The sequence below is a fragment of the Lepidochelys kempii genome, chromosome 14 (genome assembly GCF_965140285.1).
Source record: "Lepidochelys kempii isolate rLepKem1 chromosome 14, rLepKem1.hap1, whole genome shotgun sequence".
In the NCBI taxonomy this organism is placed as follows: domain Eukaryota; kingdom Metazoa; phylum Chordata; order Testudines; family Cheloniidae; genus Lepidochelys; species Lepidochelys kempii.
In genome coordinates this window covers 7169656-7188424 of record NC_136393.1, presented here as the reverse complement: position 1 = coordinate 7188424, position 18769 = coordinate 7169656, and the positions used below count along the sequence as shown (strand labels likewise).

General features: G+C 38.7%; 1 protein-coding gene across 9 annotated transcripts in view; it reads left to right on the top strand.

Annotated features, from left to right (window-relative positions):
- CEP112 (centrosomal protein 112) overlaps positions 1 to 18769 on the top strand; it is a 362242-nt gene that overhangs the window by 157788 nt on the left and 185685 nt on the right. For all 9 annotated transcript variants that reach the window (XR_012154913.2, XM_073311622.2, XM_073311620.2 and 6 more), the window contains one exon: positions 1805 to 1912. Coding sequence is in view for 8 of the 9 variants with exons in the window: in XM_073311622.2 (XP_073167723.1) it covers positions 1805 to 1912 (108 nt within the window). In the remaining variant the exon portion in view is untranslated. The remainder of the gene's footprint in view (positions 1 to 1804; positions 1913 to 18769) is intronic.

Here is an 18769-nt window from a genome sequence, read left to right as displayed (position 1 = left end):
TATTTTTCAATAAGCTCATGGTTATTAAGTCATCTGATGTCCATTAGATGGGTGACTGAAACAATTTCAACTTTAAACTCAGCTTTGTTTTTTCCTGATCTAGGTGGCTGTCCTGTGACAAAACTTCATTTATTGGTGTTTATGTGGGTATAAATATAACTGATATTTTCATACATGCTTCTTCAAGTGTTAGCCAATTGATTTTAATAGCATACATTGCATGCTACATCAAAGACAAAGGGAGAAAAATCAGACTGGTTTATAGAAGTCTAGATTAAAAGCACTGTATACACATCACTCACAAAAGAAAAGTATTTACAAAGCCAAATAGTAACTGCCAAAAAATGAATAAACAGAATTTGTGACAATATTTTGGCTCTAGTATTTGTTGGGATTGGCAAATGAGAATCAAAAAACCTCATTGCACTTGTGGCCAATATGCATACTCTGTGCTAGAGATTAAATAACAGAAACATATTGTTTTATTTGTAGAGTTTATCTAATATATTACTTTATTTGTATATACTTTCTGTGTCAATTTTTATAACCTTTTCATATTAAAAAGATGATTCTGTTAATATTTTGGACTTTATTTTGCTTTAGTTTTTCATTTTTGTAAAGTTTAGTTGGGGAAAACTAAGGGGCCTCCCTTTCTTTGATGTGTGAGATGGGGAAATAATGGGCTACAAGGATGGGTCTAAACTGGATAGGGAGGAGAGAGAAGGTGGTGATAGCAACCGAGGTTCCTTTTTTAAGGGCTTACTCGGGGGACATGGAAGAGAGGCCTTGCTGTTTGTGCTCCGCCTGCAGCCTAGTGACCTCTGTTCACCCTCAGTGCTGCAGTTTGTCCCCTTCCTATATCTGGGAAAACAATTCCTGGCCATGCATCTTTCCCTTTACTTGAGATAACTTTTAATTAAAATGGCTTCCCCATTGTTAGTGATCACTTTCCTCCTCCTTATCTGGCTTAGAAGTGGGATTTGAGCCCAGTGACAAATACATCTATGGGCACTCTTTTAGGCCAAATAGGAATTTTAGCTTGGGGTACAGAAATTCATTGTTGTTTTTCTTCCGGTATAGCTGATGGACTTGCAGCAGAAAGTGGATTCCTGATAGCTATATTCCCCTTCTCTCTTCTGCCCCCTTTAGGGAGGTACTGCTACTTAGGTTAGGAACTAGATCTAAAAGGAATTGGTGGGTAAGAAGTGCGGTATCGTATTGTATGTACATAAACCTTGGACACGTGACACAGAGATGATAGTTGTGCTTTTGATACAAAAGCCTTTGTTAACTGAGTTATGAAATTGCTTCCTTTATTACCATATAGGGGAATCTGTGACTCATTATTCATAGGCAATGACTGTTTTCAGAGAACTTGCTGCCAAATAATTCTCGTTTAAAGTTCTTTACTGATTTTAAGATAAATGTATTTTAAATGTATAGTTTGTGCATCCAACTCAGAGCATTACTTTCACTAAATTTTCAACAAGCAGTATATTTTTAAATAAAGTATTTTTAGTCATGTATATATAATATTCAGTTGATTTTTGTGGGATGTTACAACTATTGAATGAAAAATAAGACCTTGCATGCTAATCAGAAACTGGTGATATAGGTGATATATTTGTGTAATTAAATAATGATCCTCAACATACTGATATGTTCATTTCCTTACAAATGGGGATTTTTTATTATTGACTTTTATCTTTACGTCTTTGATTAACCATCATCTATCAAAAATGTGTCAAAATGTTTTTGAAGCTCTGCATTTAAAAACTAAATATTCCCTTTGTTTACCTTGTAGATGGAAAAGGTGGAATCAGATCTAAGCAGATCAAAATCTCTCCGTGAAAAGCAGTCAAAAGAATTCTCTTGGCAGTTTGAAGAACTCAAACAAAGATATGAGCAACAGGTCAGTCTGCCATTTTTATTTGGTGAGACAAGGTGGGTGAGGTAATATTTTTTATTGTACCAACTAGTGTGGGTGAAAGAGACAAGCATTTGAGCTACAAATAGCTGAAGAAAGCGTGTCTCTTTCACCAACAAAAGTTATTATCCAATATCCAAGTCCAATAAAAGATATTATCTCACCCACTTTGTCTCTCCAGTATCCTGGGACCAACACAGCTACGTTTTTATTTGGTGGCATTTGTCTTTTCTATGTAGTCAGTTCCAGCGTCCAGCCTACTCTTGGTCTGACTCGCTCATTATGTTGGCATTCTTTCCTTTCTGTCAAAGCTGGCTACTCTGTTTGCAAAGCCATGCATTAAATACAAAAGCTCCTTGTTTCCTCTACATCTATTTTTCTATCTCTGGGCACTGACTGTTTCCTAAAGGATTCCCAGCCCTACAAAAATAAAAAATGCATTTATAAAAAAAATAAAATGGCTTGACTGCCCCTGTCTATTTTTTCTCTTATCAAAAAATTAGATAATTTAGTTTTAGTCTAGTCTTGTTTTTAATATTTTTATTCATTTTTTGGCACGAGCTATGTTTTTAGAAAAGATTCTTATTTAAGTGGTTTTGATAGATTATCATTTTAAAGATGTAATAAGCCTTTCCAATGCCTAATTTTGATAGGCAGTTACAGTAACTCTCTGGCTTACAGGATGTAATAGCTTGCTTCTGCTTATTGTAGGAAGCTTCTTATTTTTCTGTTCCTTTCCCTTTCACAACTACTCTGGCTCTTCAGTAAAACCTTTTGGGGGCTGAGAGGATTGAGCCATTTTATGGGCTGCAGCAGCATTATTATCTTCTAAATAAAGGACTTCTTTCTGATTTACAGCAATGATATGATAGCTCCATAAGCTGCAGGTAATCCATTATCTAGATTTTTGGGCTAATACAAATTTGTATTTCCATGAGGGAAACCTAGATTCCGTTCCCTGCCCAGGTTTGTGTTTCCAGGCTGGCATGAGTAGGACGTATTGCAGAGGCAACACATTCAGCCCTCAGAAGTATGAGAAGAGACCACCCTAGCTTAACCAGGAGATCTTCAATGATCTAAAAATCAAAAAAGAGTCCTACAAAAAGTAGAAACTAGGTCAAATTACAAAGGCTGAATATAAAGAATTAACACACGTATGTAAGGACAAAACTAGAATGGCCAAGGCACAAAACCAGATCAAACTAGCTCGAGACATAAAGAGTAATAAGAAAACATTTTACAAGTACATTAGAAGCAATAGGAAGACCAAGGACAGGGTAGGCCCCGTTACTCAATGAGGGGGGGAAATAATAACAGAAAATGTGGAAATGGCTGAGGTGCTTAATGACTTCTTTGTTTTGGTTTTCACCAAGAAGGTTGGTGGTGATCGGACGTCTAACATAGTGAATACCAGTGAAAATGAGGTAGGATCAGAAGAGGCTAAAATAGGGGAAGAACAAGTTAAAAATTACTTAGACAAATTAGATGTCTTCAAGTCACCAGGGCCTCATGAAATGCATCCTAGAATACTCAAGGAGCTGACTGAGGAGATATCTGAGCCATTAACGATTATCTTTGAAAAGTCATGGAAGACTGGAGAGATTCTAGACGACTGGAAAGGGGCAAATATAGTGCCAAATATAGGGAAATAAGTACAACCCGGGGAATTACAGACCAGTCAGCTTATCTTCTGTACCCGGAAAGATAATGGAGAAAATAATGAAGCAATCAGTTTGCAAACACCTAGAAGATAATACAGTGATAAATGACCACATGGATTTGTCAAAAACAAATCGTATCAAACCAACCTGATAGCTTTCTTTGACAAGGTAACAAGCCTTGTGGATAGGGGGAGCGGTAGACATGGTATATCTTGACTTTAGTAGAGCTTTTGATACAGTCTTGCATGACCTTCTTTTAAACAAATGAGGGAAATACAACCTAGATGGAACTACTATAAGGTGAGTGCAAAACTGGTTGGAAAACCATTCCCAGAAAGTAGTTATCAGTGGTTCACAGTCATGCTGAAAGGACGTAACAAGTGGGATCCCGCAGGGATAGGTTCTGGGTCCGGTTCTGTTCAATATCTTCATCAGTGATTTAGATAATGGCAGTACGCTTGTACAGTTTGCGGATGATACCAAGCTGAGAGAGGTTGCAACTGCTTTGGAGAGTAGGATTAAAATTCAAAATGATCTGGACAAACTGGAGAAATGGTCTGAAGTAAATAGGATGACATTCAATAAGGACAAATGCAAAGTACTCCACTTAGGAAGGAACAATCAGTTGCACAGATACAAAATGGGAAATGACTGCCTAGGAAGGAGTACTCCGGAAAGGGATCTGGGGGTCATAGTGGACCACAAGCTAAATGTGAGTCAACAGTGTAATGCTGTTGCAAAGAAAGCGAACATCCTGCTGGGGTAAGGAGCCAGGAGTAAGCAAGACACAAGGATTAATTCTTCCGCTTTACTCTGCGCTGATAAGGGCTCAACTGTAGTATTGTGTCCAGTCTGGGTGTCACGTTTCAGGAAGGATGTGGACAAATTGAAGAGAATCCAGCGAAGAGTGACAAAAATGATTAAAGGTCTAGAAAACATTGAAAAAAATGGGTTTGTTCAGTCTGGAAAAGAGAAGACTGAGGCGGGACATAGCAGTTTTCAAGTACGTAAAAGGTTGTTACAAGGAGGAGGGAGAAAAATTGTTGTTCTTAACCTCTGAGGATAGAACAAGAAGCAATGGGCTTAAATTGCAGCAAGGGAGGTTTACGTTCAACATTAGGAAAAACTTCCCAACTGTCAGGGTGGTTAAGCACTGGAATAAATTGCCTAGGGAGGTTGTGGAATCTCCATCATTGGAGATTTTTAAGAGCGGGTTAGACAAACACCTGTCAGGGATGGTCTAGATAATACTTAGTCCTGCCATGAGTGCAGGGGACTGGACTAGATGACCTCTCGAGGTCCCTTCCAGTTCTATGATTCTGTGACATTTGGGTTGCCTCACTATATCAAGAAGGGTCTCTGGGTTGAGCAGTTCAGGGATGGGATAGCTTTACTAGGTCCTGAAGGAGGGTCCTGTCCAGAGCTTGGGTGGAACAATAATGCTTCTGATATGTCACTTTGATGGTAAATTGAATTAAAGAGACTAGATGGTTTCAAATCAGAGTCTGACACATCCCCAGACAGAATTGTCATGGTTACCAGTCATGATGTCACTGTATACTGTGAAGGGTTTGACTCACATATAATGTAACTGTAGTAACATGCAGGTATGACGGCTTTATATTGTCACATTGGAACAATTATAGCTATAAATACCTATGATTCTCTCATTTTTATTTTACCAATGGTTAAGGAATAGTCAGGGTTCCACTTTTTTTTTTATTCAAATTTTGTGTCACAGTTGGACTCCTGTTTGTACAGAGCTCATCAGTAAAAGCATAGTCACAATTCCTGTCCATCACAATTAAAAGCTACCTGTAGTAAATGGATAGGGAGCACTGATGTGTTTACCCTATTGCTAGTAGAGCATGGGAATAAGTTTTTGTTTCTTACACATGCAGAGACCATTGCAGAGGTTACTTGCATTAGTGGGGAAAAGCTTGATCTGATGATTAAGGAGGTTACAGAGACAAATAAGATAGCAAGGAAGTTGCATGCAACCAAAGCCTAGGGATGGAGTAAATTAGTGTATATAGACTAAGATGAAACTCTGTACAGCTTTGGTGTTATGTGGTAGTTTGACATATTGTAATCTGGATGCCTTATCTAACTTTTCAATTATGATTAGATAGTTATTGCTACTGTGCTCCATCTATAGTAGAGTCATCCTGGGAGAGTGAAGGCTTTACTTCATCTTGGTATCTGTTTAAGGTACATACTTTGCCTTTTGTAAGATGAACTAACATGAGGTTTCCGGGCCCACTGGTACAGTTGGGTGGCAATGACTGTTGGTCTGCTGACTTTAAATGGCTACTTTTCTATTATGACAGAGTTCTAAGTCAACTCTAAGAACAGTCTGAAGATCTTATAACCCTTGATCTAAAAGTCAAAACAAAATCTCAAAGCTCTGTGTTTCCCAGTTGAATAGGTTTTGTTTTTGACTAGTGTGAAGATTATTTTTACTACTTCACCTTTATAGACCAAGATAGTATGTCATAAAAACGGGAGGGACTGTTATACCTCGTTACTTGAAGTCTGTGATCACTTTCCGTCTTTAACTAGTTGTGTGATGTTGCTGGGCACTGCTTAATCAGTTGTCACATTTGACTCTAGAAGTTTTGGAACTAATCCTGCATTGCTGAGCATGGTGGTTTCTTCAAGTAAACAGCGCTATGCTCAGCAGTAAGTGTTCCATAGTGGGTATCCCATTTTTTACTCTTTTCATTATGTAGCCTAACACCTGCTGTGTGACATCTTGGTAAAAGGCAACATTAATTTCCGCAGTAGTAATATTGGAGTACAGTTTCAGAAACTGCAGACCAGAGTTTATCTTGCTTTCATACTGGCTTAGCAATCAGATCATTAATTAATCATTCACTAATTTAAATTGTTCTTTAGATTTCATTTTAAAGCTCATATTAAAATGGGGGGAATTAGTTCACAATCCCATACATTGGATTCTGATATGCTAGTGTTAGTAAATTGCTCTTCAGTAAAGTGGCTCAGAAATGCCAAAGATACTTGAAAAAGTTCATTTTGAAATGAAGATTTTGGGACAGATTTTATGTTCATCCACAGCTCTGCTCGTCGCAGGAATGGAGTAAGGGCCAAAGGTGGCTTTAATCCCCCTATTGTTTCTCTCCACCTTTGCAATCTGTCCAAGGGACCTGCCTGGCCACCAGTGTAAATTGGGAATAGGGAAGTGTGAGGACTAACTGCTCCAACTTATGCTCAGCCAAGAATAACTATGCTATCTTCTCCCCAGCATCCTTCTTACATCAGGTGTGATTGCTGCAGGTGTTTGGTATAGATCCTTTCCAGTAGGTCTGCTCAAGTAGGACATGAATATTCTTTGGGGATGGTTTCAGCAGTTATAATGACCTCTTTACACCATCAGAGTGACATAAAGGAGCTGGAGTGAAATTTTTTTGCATTTTAGATGTAGGGTAGATGCTTCTTAGCATGTGGCCTTTCAGAACATTGTGCTTAGCAAAAATTGGTGCAGTTTTCTTTTACGCTTCATTCCTATCAGTTTAGTGTTACATGCTTGGTGGACTCTGCCATATGTAATTCTCCAGACTCCCACTGTGCATGATTCTTAAAAGTTGCAAGGAAAATATGCATTTAATGCTCACACAGATTGTATTTCCATAGCTTTAAGAATGTAATCTGTAGTACTGTACGCTAGTCTGCAGTTTGCCAAAAGTTAAACTGATGTTACCACATTACTGTTACTTGAGACCAGTGGTAATTTTTTCTCTTGATGTACACGGTTGGAAATACCAAAGGCGTAAATATGCTTCCCTGACAAATCCTTGACTGTATTTGTCATACTTCAAAGGAAAACAGTAATTCTTTAAAATGTCATGGCTTGAAAAACCAGTGAGCAATTTTTTCTCTTGTACCTTGGTGCTTCCAATATTCAGGGCTCCTGGATATCTGGGTCACAAAAGTAAAAGCTAAAGTTAAAAGAAGAAAAACTTACAAGAAGTAAGTTCAGTATTTAAACCTATTTTTTAGTTAATATTTTAAATGACTTTCTTTAGCAATACCAGTATTAGGGTAAACACCAAGTTGAATATTATCCTGTAGGAGGAGGTCTTGTGTGGTTTCATTTTGTTTTGGCTCGCTACCACTTTTGTTGTATCAAAAGAACATCTACGTTTTATGTAACATCACTGAAACCTAAGGAAAGAGTATTAAGCATCAAGCTACTAGAACATCAGTAGAATATTCAAATGTATCATTTTTATCCCCTACTAGCTTTCTCTGTTATATCTGTTCAGATTTCACGTAAATATTCCTTAAAACCACGCAAACATGAACAATTGGTGATCTCTACCATAGCTTGTGTCGCTCCTCTGCGTTGTTCTTTATTTATAATCAGGAGAGATTCTATACCGTTTTTGAAAGCAGCCTTCCCCTTGCCTTGTTTTATTGGACATATATCTTTTGTCATTGTTTAGGGATAAATAGCTATATTTCAAAATATTGATTAAAGTTGACTGTTTAATTGAGCAATAAGATACAACAGGTAATGCATTTTTGGATGATTATAGCATGCCTCAGGTCATGTAATAAGATAACAGGCCAAAGTATGAATAACTTAAGTATCTGAAAAATGAAATAATTGCTTTGAAATGTTGTGCCTCAAGTGTCTGATTGCTATTGTAAAATGGAATTGATACATGGAAAGAAAAATATACATTTTGACTGTCTAGCAACTTGAGCACATAGGGCCTGGTCTTGCAACTTTATCTTAAATGAGTAGTGGTCCTTACTTCTACAAGTAATCCCATTGATTATTGATTTCAAAGAGACTAGTACTGTGAGTAAGGACAACACAAATGTGTAAAGATCTGCCTCTTACTGAGGCTTGAGGCTGAAAGCCCAGTTTTCCCGTATATGGGATATGCTAGTATCTCCTAGAATTTGCGTACTCTGTAGTTTTTAATTTTACGTACAAAAGAAAGGTTTCCAATTTGGGGATGATTAATTCTTTCCTTTTTGGATTTGGAATGTAATTTGTAGTAATTTAAAAATAATACCTGCATGTTTTATTTAATTTTTAATTCAGTTTAATTTACTTAAAATTAATAAAGAATTTAGGAGAAATCCTAGGAACCTGCAATGTTTAGTGTCGGCCACACATCATTCTTGATTTCAGCTTCAGCTGATTCACAGCGTCACTCTCTTTTAACAGGTTTCAGAGTAGCAGCCATGTTAGTCTGTATTCGCAAAAAGAAAAGGAGTACTTGTGGCACCTTAGAGACTAACAAATTTATGTGAGCATAAGCTTTCGTGAGCTACAGCTCACTTCATCGAATGCATGCAGTGGAAAATGAATGCATCCGATGAAGTGAGCTGTAGCTCACGAAAGCTTATGCTCAAATAAATTTGTTAGTCTCTAAGGTGCCACAAGTACTCTCTTTTGAAGTATCTGTTGAGGGAACTCTCAGTAGAGAGAAATTGGTGGTTTTTTAAAGAAATATACTTTAGCTCAGCTTTGTTCTACTTACAGCTGGTGTATTTTAAAGTATATTAATCCCCCCCTCCCCCCACCCCCAAGTTCTTATCTGTTGGGAGCAGCTGTCATGGGTACTTCAAAGGCACTGGACACCACAGAGAAGACCACAGCCTTTCCTGCCTTTGAAATGGTTGCAGTGTCCATGGTCAGGCTTCAAGGGACCTTCAGCACAGGAAAGAAGCTTTTTCTTTAAAAAAAAAACAAAAACAAAAAAAAACTAGAGTTAAAGCATATTTAACTACCTGTTGTCTTTGCTGAAAGCATCTTCAGTATGAGCCACAGATACTTGAAAGCAGACTTGCCCAAACTTTACAACAGCATGGGCCATGTAGTTAACTTGCCAGAAAACCTGAGGACCATGCCTAACCTTTATAACTTTTGGCAAAAAACAGATGCAGTGTAAAATTAGTTCGTACTCGTATCTTTATTGATAGTTTTTAATTACATTGCTTCACTGTCTCTTCATTTAAAGAATAATTTCCCCTTTCATTTTACCCAAGGATCTTACACCTCTCAAAAGATTTCTCTCAATATAAATAATAATGAAAATAAAAAATAGGTAAAAACAGGTTCTCCTTTGACATATTGATCTGTGGAGGCTCTAAATTATTATTTCATGTTGTGGATTTGCTTCTCCCAGATCAAAATTGCTTGTAAGTTTTCTTACCTTATCTATGTCTTCCCACTCCAGTGTATTTTCCAGCTAGTTTTCTGAATTTTACATAGACCCACCTAGTCTTTTGCACTTCAGTCTGTCATATTTTAATTAACTGCCACATCATAAAGGCAGTGCATATAAGGTGAAACTTACTCCTGTGCAAAGAGACAACTCAAGTCCTGTGCGGCACTTATGTCCCACTGTTCCTCAAAATAGGCCTTAAGTGGTGCAGAGACCTTGTGCACAGGGGCAGCTTTCACTCCGAGGCTTTCTACAGAGCAGCATTTCACAACTGTGGTGCCTGGGCCTCTGCTCGTCCATAGAACACTGATTGGTGGTCCTTGGAGGTCTGGTTGGTCACACAACAATGTGTGAGCAACCTTTTTTCCCAGTTGTCCGATTGCAATACTAGAAACTGAATACAGTATATCACAGACTTTTACTTTTCAGTGTAAAGCAATTGTTTAACTATTGTAGTTGCCAGCTGGATGTTATGTGGTTTGTTTCATGGACTTTTTCTCTCCCATTCACAATCTTTCTTTTAAAATGTGGACCATACTGTGAAAAAGTTTTGAGACCTGTTGCCATAGTGAAATGGAGTCATTTGTACATTTGGACACCCTCTGCGTGGTTATTTTGAACAGTATTTGTCTTTTTTTTTTTTTAACCGCTCTGGAACCATTCTATAATGGTAAGAGTTTCACACTTCTGTAGTAAAGTGGAAAGCAAGAAAAAGTATTACCTGATTGTTAAAGAATCTCTTCGTATTTCAGGAAATCCTTTCATGCTACTTTTGTTGTTGGTTTCTGACTTCTATAGAACTTTTGAAGGAATAATTAGAATTGTCTTTTTGTTCCATTTAGTCAGACAGGAAAGAAACAGGACATCTTGATGAAAGCTTTGCTATATAATTGTGTGTGTGCACGCGCGTGTGTACATGTGTACACACGTAGCATGTTCAAGACATCTGTAAAAGAATTTTGCCAGCCCATGAACATTCCTTACTTTAAAATGTGCAGAAAGTCAAAGGAGTAGGTTGAGTTTAAATAAATGAGGTGCATTCTCTCACTAAAAGGCATGACATTAACTTGCGTAAGTTAGATAAATTAGAGAGAGGGATGCAGAGAAGTGCTGATTAAGCTAGTAAAAAGGAGTTTTAAAGAAGTGTCAGTGCATATGCATTAGGATAGTCTTTAATTACATGGTCACATACTATTTTTCCCACAGGAACCCTGTCTCATTCAGTGCACAGGATGGGCGGTGCTAATTTAATGAGCAGCTTTTCAATATTTTGTTTTTTCCTGACTATTCAATGTGTGACCCTAGGCATTATTTACTACAAATTATTAACAGCCTACTCTGAAGATAGAATTATTAATTTCCTCATAGGCTTTTGTATGGTACTCATCACTACAGTATCTGAATGCTTCAGAAACATTAATTTAGCTTCACAACAGGCCTGTCAAGTTGATGACGTCACAAGAGGTTACAGTCAAATGTTTCTACTGATTTTGGGAGTCCAGTTGAGATTACTAGGACCAGATTTTTCAGAGTACTTCACATTATATAGCACTCATATATTTAAGAATAGCTCCTGATGACTTTAGTTGCAGCTGCGAGCAGGGGCAGTGGAGCCTGCACAAAAGTGGGGGGGGCAAGGGGCCCCCACCCTTCATGGCCCTGCCCCTTCCGTCCAGCCCTCAGCCAAGCTGGAAGCCAGAGCAGGCCAGGAACCATGAACCTTCCACTTGCCCAAGGTGAGGGGACTGAGAGCAGCCTCGGCCCGTGTCCCTGCCCTTTAAGCCCTCCGTCCAGGGCAGGTGGCTGGTCCGTGGCTCCCCATAGCTGTCTGTGCGGCTCTTACCCCGACCGGGCTCTAGCCGGGGAATGGGAGCCTCAGAGCCTCAGCCTGGGCATGGAAAGAGCTGAGTGGCCAGACAGCTGTGAGGAGCCACAGACACACCATCTGCCCAGGGTGGAGGGGCTGGAGGGCAGGGACACAGGCTGGGGGCTGCTCTTGGTCTCCCCCACCCCGAGCAGGTGGAGAGTGCATGGCATGGCACCCCATCGTTCCTGGGCTCCCCAGTTGGGCTCCAGCTGCCAACCTGCCCGTGGGGGGGGGGGGCTCAGGGGAAGAGGAGGTGCAAGGACGGGGGGGGGCCTTGCGAGAAGTGTACGAGCTAGGCCTGTCCACTTTCAAAAAGTGGGAGGGCCATGGCCCCCTGGTTCTCCCTATTCTGGAGCCCCTGGCTGCGTGTGCTTAGCACTTCTGGCAGTCAGACCCCACGGTCTAAGGTTGGGCACCCAGAAAATGAGGAACACGCTTTTAGTGACCACCTGTCAAAAGTTTGGTTTAAGTGACTTGCTTAGTATCACACAGGAACTTTGCCAGAGGCAGGGATAGAATCCAATTCCTAGGGTAGCATTCAACTTTCTTGACCATGAGACCATCCTTTCTTTTCCTGCAATCCCATACCTCATGCACTGCATGTCTTCCAACTTCTGTAACAAATGAGCAGGTCTCCTTTATGACACAACCGTGATTCATCCCCAGGGTAGGTCTCACCTGTGCATTGAATGAGGCAGGGGTTCTATGGAAAAATAATCTCTGAACATGTAATTAAAGACTGTATCATCATGCTTATGTCCAAGGGGGATGCTAATTAAAGTTGCACAGTCAACCTTAAGTCAGACATTTCCTAAATTTTGAGGGCTTGACTTTTCAATCTTAATAATGTTCTTTTTAATGTAATTTTTTGTTTGTAATATACATAATTTATAATATATTATGTGGATGTGTAAATGTGCATGTAAAAGTAATGTGGTGGGAAAGCAAATGGTAAATAAATGTATCATATGCCTATGACTGCATCAACTGCCCCACTAATTTATCTATCTGGGATTTCGCTCTAAACCTGGAGGGGGCTGAAGTAGCTATAATATCATGACTTTTTATTTATAGAAAAGCTATTTTAGTTAAATCCTGAAAGTTTTATACTTTCTAGTTATAGTTTTTCCCTTCTCTCTCTATTATTAATAATAATATATTATCCCTAGCTCTTACACGGTGATTTTCATTTAAGCTCTTTATGGTTCGATTCCTGGGAACTATAGCACCTATCTTACAGGCAGAGAGAGATGAGAAACAGTACCAATAATTTTGCTGCAAAAAATGCCGTACTATGTGCTCACATATTCAGAACACAAATTAAAATTTGTGTTATAAAATTAAAAACCAGACATGAACACTTTTGAGGAACTTTTATTGTAGAGGAATAAATGTGAAGAAGAGTAAACAGGTGGGGGGAGAGAGAGGTAACCATTAGTTTACATTACTTACTTGCGGTTCCTCTGGCAGCTTGTGTGGGAAGAGGTATGTGCTGAAGAAAATCTGAAAAATAAAAGGAGAATTCAGAGCAATTTGTAATTTAATTCAAAATTATATGTAGATTAAAGCTATTAAATTTATGAACGCAGCCTCCTCCACACACACACACTATTGCCACAAGCTTCCCCAAGCATTGTCGTCTCTCTGGTATCTCTGTTGCGTGGGGAGGACTATCATGCATGCCACAGAGGCAGAATTGGGAGTTGGCTTGGACTGTATGTACTCACTGGGGCCAACTGGATTGCGTCTGCCCACTGGCTGCTCTCATCAAATGTAGATTTGTCTATTCATGTTTTTTTAAAAAAGCACAAAGAAAATCCAGATTACGGAGCTCATTAACATACAATGCTAAACATAAAGCACAACGAACCCTTCCTATTACAAATGGATATTCTTTATTAAGTAGTTGGAAAACATGCAATCTAGTGCTTTGCAAACTGAGACCGGTGGACCATGTCTTAGCAGATCTCTGAGACCTGTACCTTTGTGTTCCAGGAGGCATCGATCCCGTGCTAAGACTGGCAACACCTTTTCCCCGCTCGGCCCTCATTGTGAACAGGTCTGACCACACCTGTTTATGTGGTTCCAGTATTTGCACTGAGCTGTTTTATGGACTAAATTGTACTTTCTGCAGTAACATTGATTAACGTGCTTTACATGAATTGTGTGTATTTAATTGGAATCCATCATTATGTAATGCAGTAATTCTCAGTTCCTTCAAGTGTTTACCTATGGTGTAACAAATGAGGAAAACCTTGGTGAAGGCCTCTTGGACACAAACATTACTCCTGTGGCTTTGCAGTGGCTAAGCAGGCCTATATGTCCGTGGGTCACCCGGAGGATTTAAACATACTCAGGATTTGCTGTCTGTTATAGTACTATAATTTAGAGCAAGGCTGCAGGAAAAAAGTTTAAAGTCTGGGCACGAAAGGCATACCAGCTGTTTTTTAGATGAGTTCAAAATTAGACCTTACGATTTTCTACAGCATAGAATATGCACCCCCTCCTGAGCTCCCTTCTGCTTTTTGTTCCCTTTTGCTCCTTTTTTAATGGTCTCTGCTATCTAGTCGTGAGTGGGGAAAACATTGGCAAAGGCCTCTTTGAAATATGCTATCCTCCAAGCACGCTAACGTTTTAGTCATTGTGTGAACTGTACATTATACGCAGAACACTCCATTTATTTATAGTAATTTGAAATCCAGTGGTTACTAGTGCATGCATAATGTTTTTCCTGTTATATGGTGGTGGTCTTAGGGGTTGTATGTGGCTGTGTTGGTCTTGTCACTGTGTAATCAGCTTTGTTCCTTCCTCCTTATCTACAGAATTAAAGCATAAGCATTAAAGCATAGTTCAGTGCCTTACAGGGACTCAGTGAAAGAGTTAGCAAAGACTTGCAATTTTTTCTTGTCATCAGCAATAAGCTGCATAAATTTGCAGTTAATAAATTCATCCAGGAAACACAAACTCTCCCTTTAAGCCATCCTAACTAACATATGAATGACAGCTGTCCAGACTACATTCAGGAATAATTTCTTCAAGAATAAATATCAGCTTTATACTTGGCCTCATAATATAGCTCAACTTCACAGACAGGACTAATAGACATTAAGTTAACATCAAGCTAAGGAGCGAGTGGAGGGCACCTCCTTGTATTCAATCAATCTTTGTATGAATATTAATAATTTAGACAGTAACATAGTGAAGCCAGTCCAATTCTCTCAGTGCTCTGGCAAGATCTCCAACTCAGCTTCTAAACAAGGATAGTGCAAATGTGCATAGTAAGTTCGGTACAGCAACATTCTAAGTACAGAGAGTTTCAGTAGGTCAGTGTACAGTGTTTCAAAGGCAACAACCAGGATTTCTGTTCACAGACTGCATGGCTGCATCGACTGTCTTTGGGCAGCAGCAAACTGGGTTTGAGGCAGAGGGTGTATGTGGCCTCTTTGAACTTCAACACAGCATTATATTGATGTAATGTAACACAGGGAGAGACAGCTTCAATACCCATGGCCTGACCAATTCACTGGGGAATGAAACCAGTTTTGGAAATTCACTCCCCACAGGAGGACATCAAGGCAGGCAGGCAGAAAAGTATATTAAAAAACCTATAGCTGATTTCTGAAGAGTCTTTGTGAATAAAAATGTGTCTCTTTAGCTGTTAGAGAGACAAGATGAGTGAGGTAATATCTTTTATTGGACTAACTTCTGTTGGTGAAAGAGACAGGCATTGCAGTAGGTCTGGAAAAAGAGCTCTGTGTAATTCGAAAACTTGTCTCTTTCTCCATCAGAAGTTGGTCCAATAAAAGATATTAACTCACTCATCTTGTGTCCCTAATATCCTGGAACCAGCATGGCTGCAACAACATTGCATTTCTGTAGGTATACCGTTTAACAAGGTGGCTTCAGCAGCCTAAATGTGAAATGAGGGGCAAATGATTCTGCTGTGTGCCGTGGGCAACTGATGGCCTTCATGACAGTTCATGTACGTACCCACACAGACTGTACATGATGGTGTCGTGCAGTTTAGTTCATCTGAAGTGCACCTATACAGAACAGCTGATATTTTTTAGAAAATACCTCTACCTGGCAGTAGATTATTTCCTCCTGTACTTCATAGGGGAAAATACAGGAAAACTGGGTAGTGTTGATTAGACAGCTGGGCACTGCAGTAAAATGTTAGGTAAAACGTAACAACTGTGTGTTTGTGTTATACGTGATGTATGTATGTGGTCATGGCGAGGCTGCTGTGTAATATATTCCAGAACCAACTGATATTTATTTATCATAGGGTTCTATAATCATGCTTTTTTTTACTGCCTCATTTGCCCTCTGCCCACTAAGTTCATCTCCCCCTCCTTATTCCTAACATTCCAAACAAGGGTGGCATGGTATTTACCAGAGGTGGCTTTTACTAAGTAAAATCATGGTTAATCCCAGTTTAAGGCATTTTCTATGTTAAAAATTGTTTAGTTAATGTACACCACATTACATTTAGGTTTAGTTTAGTTCAAATTGTGGTTACATAAGGCAGTAGATTTGGAGATTAATTTTGGGTTGCAAAAAGTAAAACTGCAATATGGGGTAATTCTAATATATGTAATATAATACCAAACATTGGAATGTCTGTATATCTTGTGGTTTGGTATTTTCTCAAGGAAGTTATTCGTGTCAGAACTCATATTTCAGTTTTCAATATTATTTAAATGAGATATTCTACAAAACTATTATCGAATTGCTAAATATTTCTCAGTAATTTTCATTCGGATCTTCTAATAATAATTTTATTTTTCCCAGTTTCCTGGTTTATGCTGGGTTTAAACCAGTATTTATCAATGCCCTGTCTGAAATTATTTTTTCCTGGGAAATTGCCCATCCAGATTCCTAACCTTTGAGCGGTGTTAAAAGACCCTATTTTTATCTTTAAACTCATCTGCTACAAAAGTGTAACTATTTCCCCCCGCAAATGAAGAATTCTCCCCTCCACACATACAGACACCTATCCCAAACAAAAAAAGTTATACCGAGTGAGAGTCCATGAGGAGCATTATTCAGTCCTCCACCAGTGACAGGTTTAAAGTCCAATATCTGGCATCTTGTTGGATTAAAAATGGGAGCTTTGTATCATTAGAAAGCTGAAATTCCTAGCTTTCTAGTGAAACACACAGTACTTGTTTCTATGTGTACAAGCCAGAAGGTATTAGAGATTAAATGGTGTTCTATATCAAAGACCTTCAGAGCCCTGTACAATTGAAGTCATGGTACGTAAGGCACTTGATTTACAAATTAAGGAATTAAAAAGAAACCCCTAATAAAATATTTTAAGTCTCTAAAACTTTCGTAAGAGTGACTACAGAGCTTGTGTGTGCTACATGCACACTACATGATGATGCAGTTTTATATAAAGACTTTGCTGTCACTAGTTTAGGATGCCTTTATAACTCACTGTCGGATTCCCTGGCCCTACAAAATGCAACCATCTGAAACGCCTACTGATAAAATCTTTGTAACACACCAAACCATCATGTATGTACCCACTCAGACGGTACATGTTTATGTGACTATTTGATATAAATGAGTGTGTGTACACCTACACACAGGCACACAAACAACATACAAAGGGTGTACAGCTTTTGAGATATTATCACACTTCATGTATATAGTGAAGCATATATATATAATATATGTATGTATATGTATTTTAAAAAATAGATTTTAAGAAAATCCCTATTTAGGTACCTAAACTAATGGCCTGTGTTTCAGAGGTGTGGGGTTTCACTACCACCATTGATGTCTGAGTCTGGATCTGTCACAGACTACCTGTATGACCTTGTGCCTCATTTTCCATATTCAGTAATATGAGGGTAATTATACTTACCTCAGGTACTAGTTGTAAAGCTGAATTCTTCTATGTTTGTGTTGCACCTTGAGAACCTCATGGGAAACTCTATGGATGTGCCAAATACCACTAACTTTTATTTTTATTTTAGGGAGAGACAAGCTCACAAATAAAGTTAATATATTTACAATAGTTAGAAAAATCCTATTTTATATATAGACAGATCATGATATATTTTATTATTTCCTCAGTTGTGATCTGTAGATTTAAGTGAATTTTCATACTTCAGTGTGAAATCTTTATTGTGACAGCAATAGGTTTTCAAAGGGGCACTTAAATAGGTAACTTACTCCAGGTCCCTCCCAATGTGGTTTTGAAAATCATTTTACAGTTCCCACTTCTTCATGAGCTTAACTTTTCTGGGAAAAACCAAGTACAGTTTGAGTCGTCAAAACAACACCTGTAGAAGATCTTGTTTGCACTAGAGATTTTTTTTTTAAACATCCACAATTGGTAGTGGCAGTAGGAGCTCTGTGACTTCTGATTTCCAATGTATATAATGCTGAAAACATTTTCTGCAGCCAGCAGGCTGTCTACCTAAGCTTGATGAGACCAGTTCAGTTGAGTGAGTGCTAGCATTTGTGGGAGTTTTTTCAAAAATGTGCCTAGTGTAGACAAACTCCAAGAAATTACCTTTATTAGGCAAACTCTCCTCTTAAGAGACTGTACCACAATATCCCCAAATGTCATGAGTACAGTTCTCATCCACTGTATTAGGCCACCTCTGATAAGTAGCAGTGTTTGTCAATGCCATGCATTGTTGCCTAAGATGGTCACATACTATGTTTTAGGGTTAGCAATAATTTTTTATTTCACTGATCAATGGATGACTTGTCACAGTTACTAGATTAATCTTTAGTAACAGGGTGGTTTCAGAGTAGCAGCCGTGCTAGTCTGTATTTGCAAAAAGAAAAGGACTAGTGGCACCTTATAGACTAACCAATTTATTTGAGCATAAGCTTTCGTGAGCTACAGCTCACTTCATCGGATGCTCACAAAAGCTTATGCTCAAATAAATTGGTTAGTCTCTAAGGTGCCACTAGTACTCCTTTTCTTTTTTAGTAACAGGCTGGTACTTAAGAATTGCTTCCTTTTTTCTCCCTTCCCCTTCTCTGACAAGTTGGGATAGGGAAGTACTATTAAATTTCAACCAGTGAACAAAGATTTTAAAATATAGGGTGAAATCATTTTGAGTTTTGCCACTGACTACAA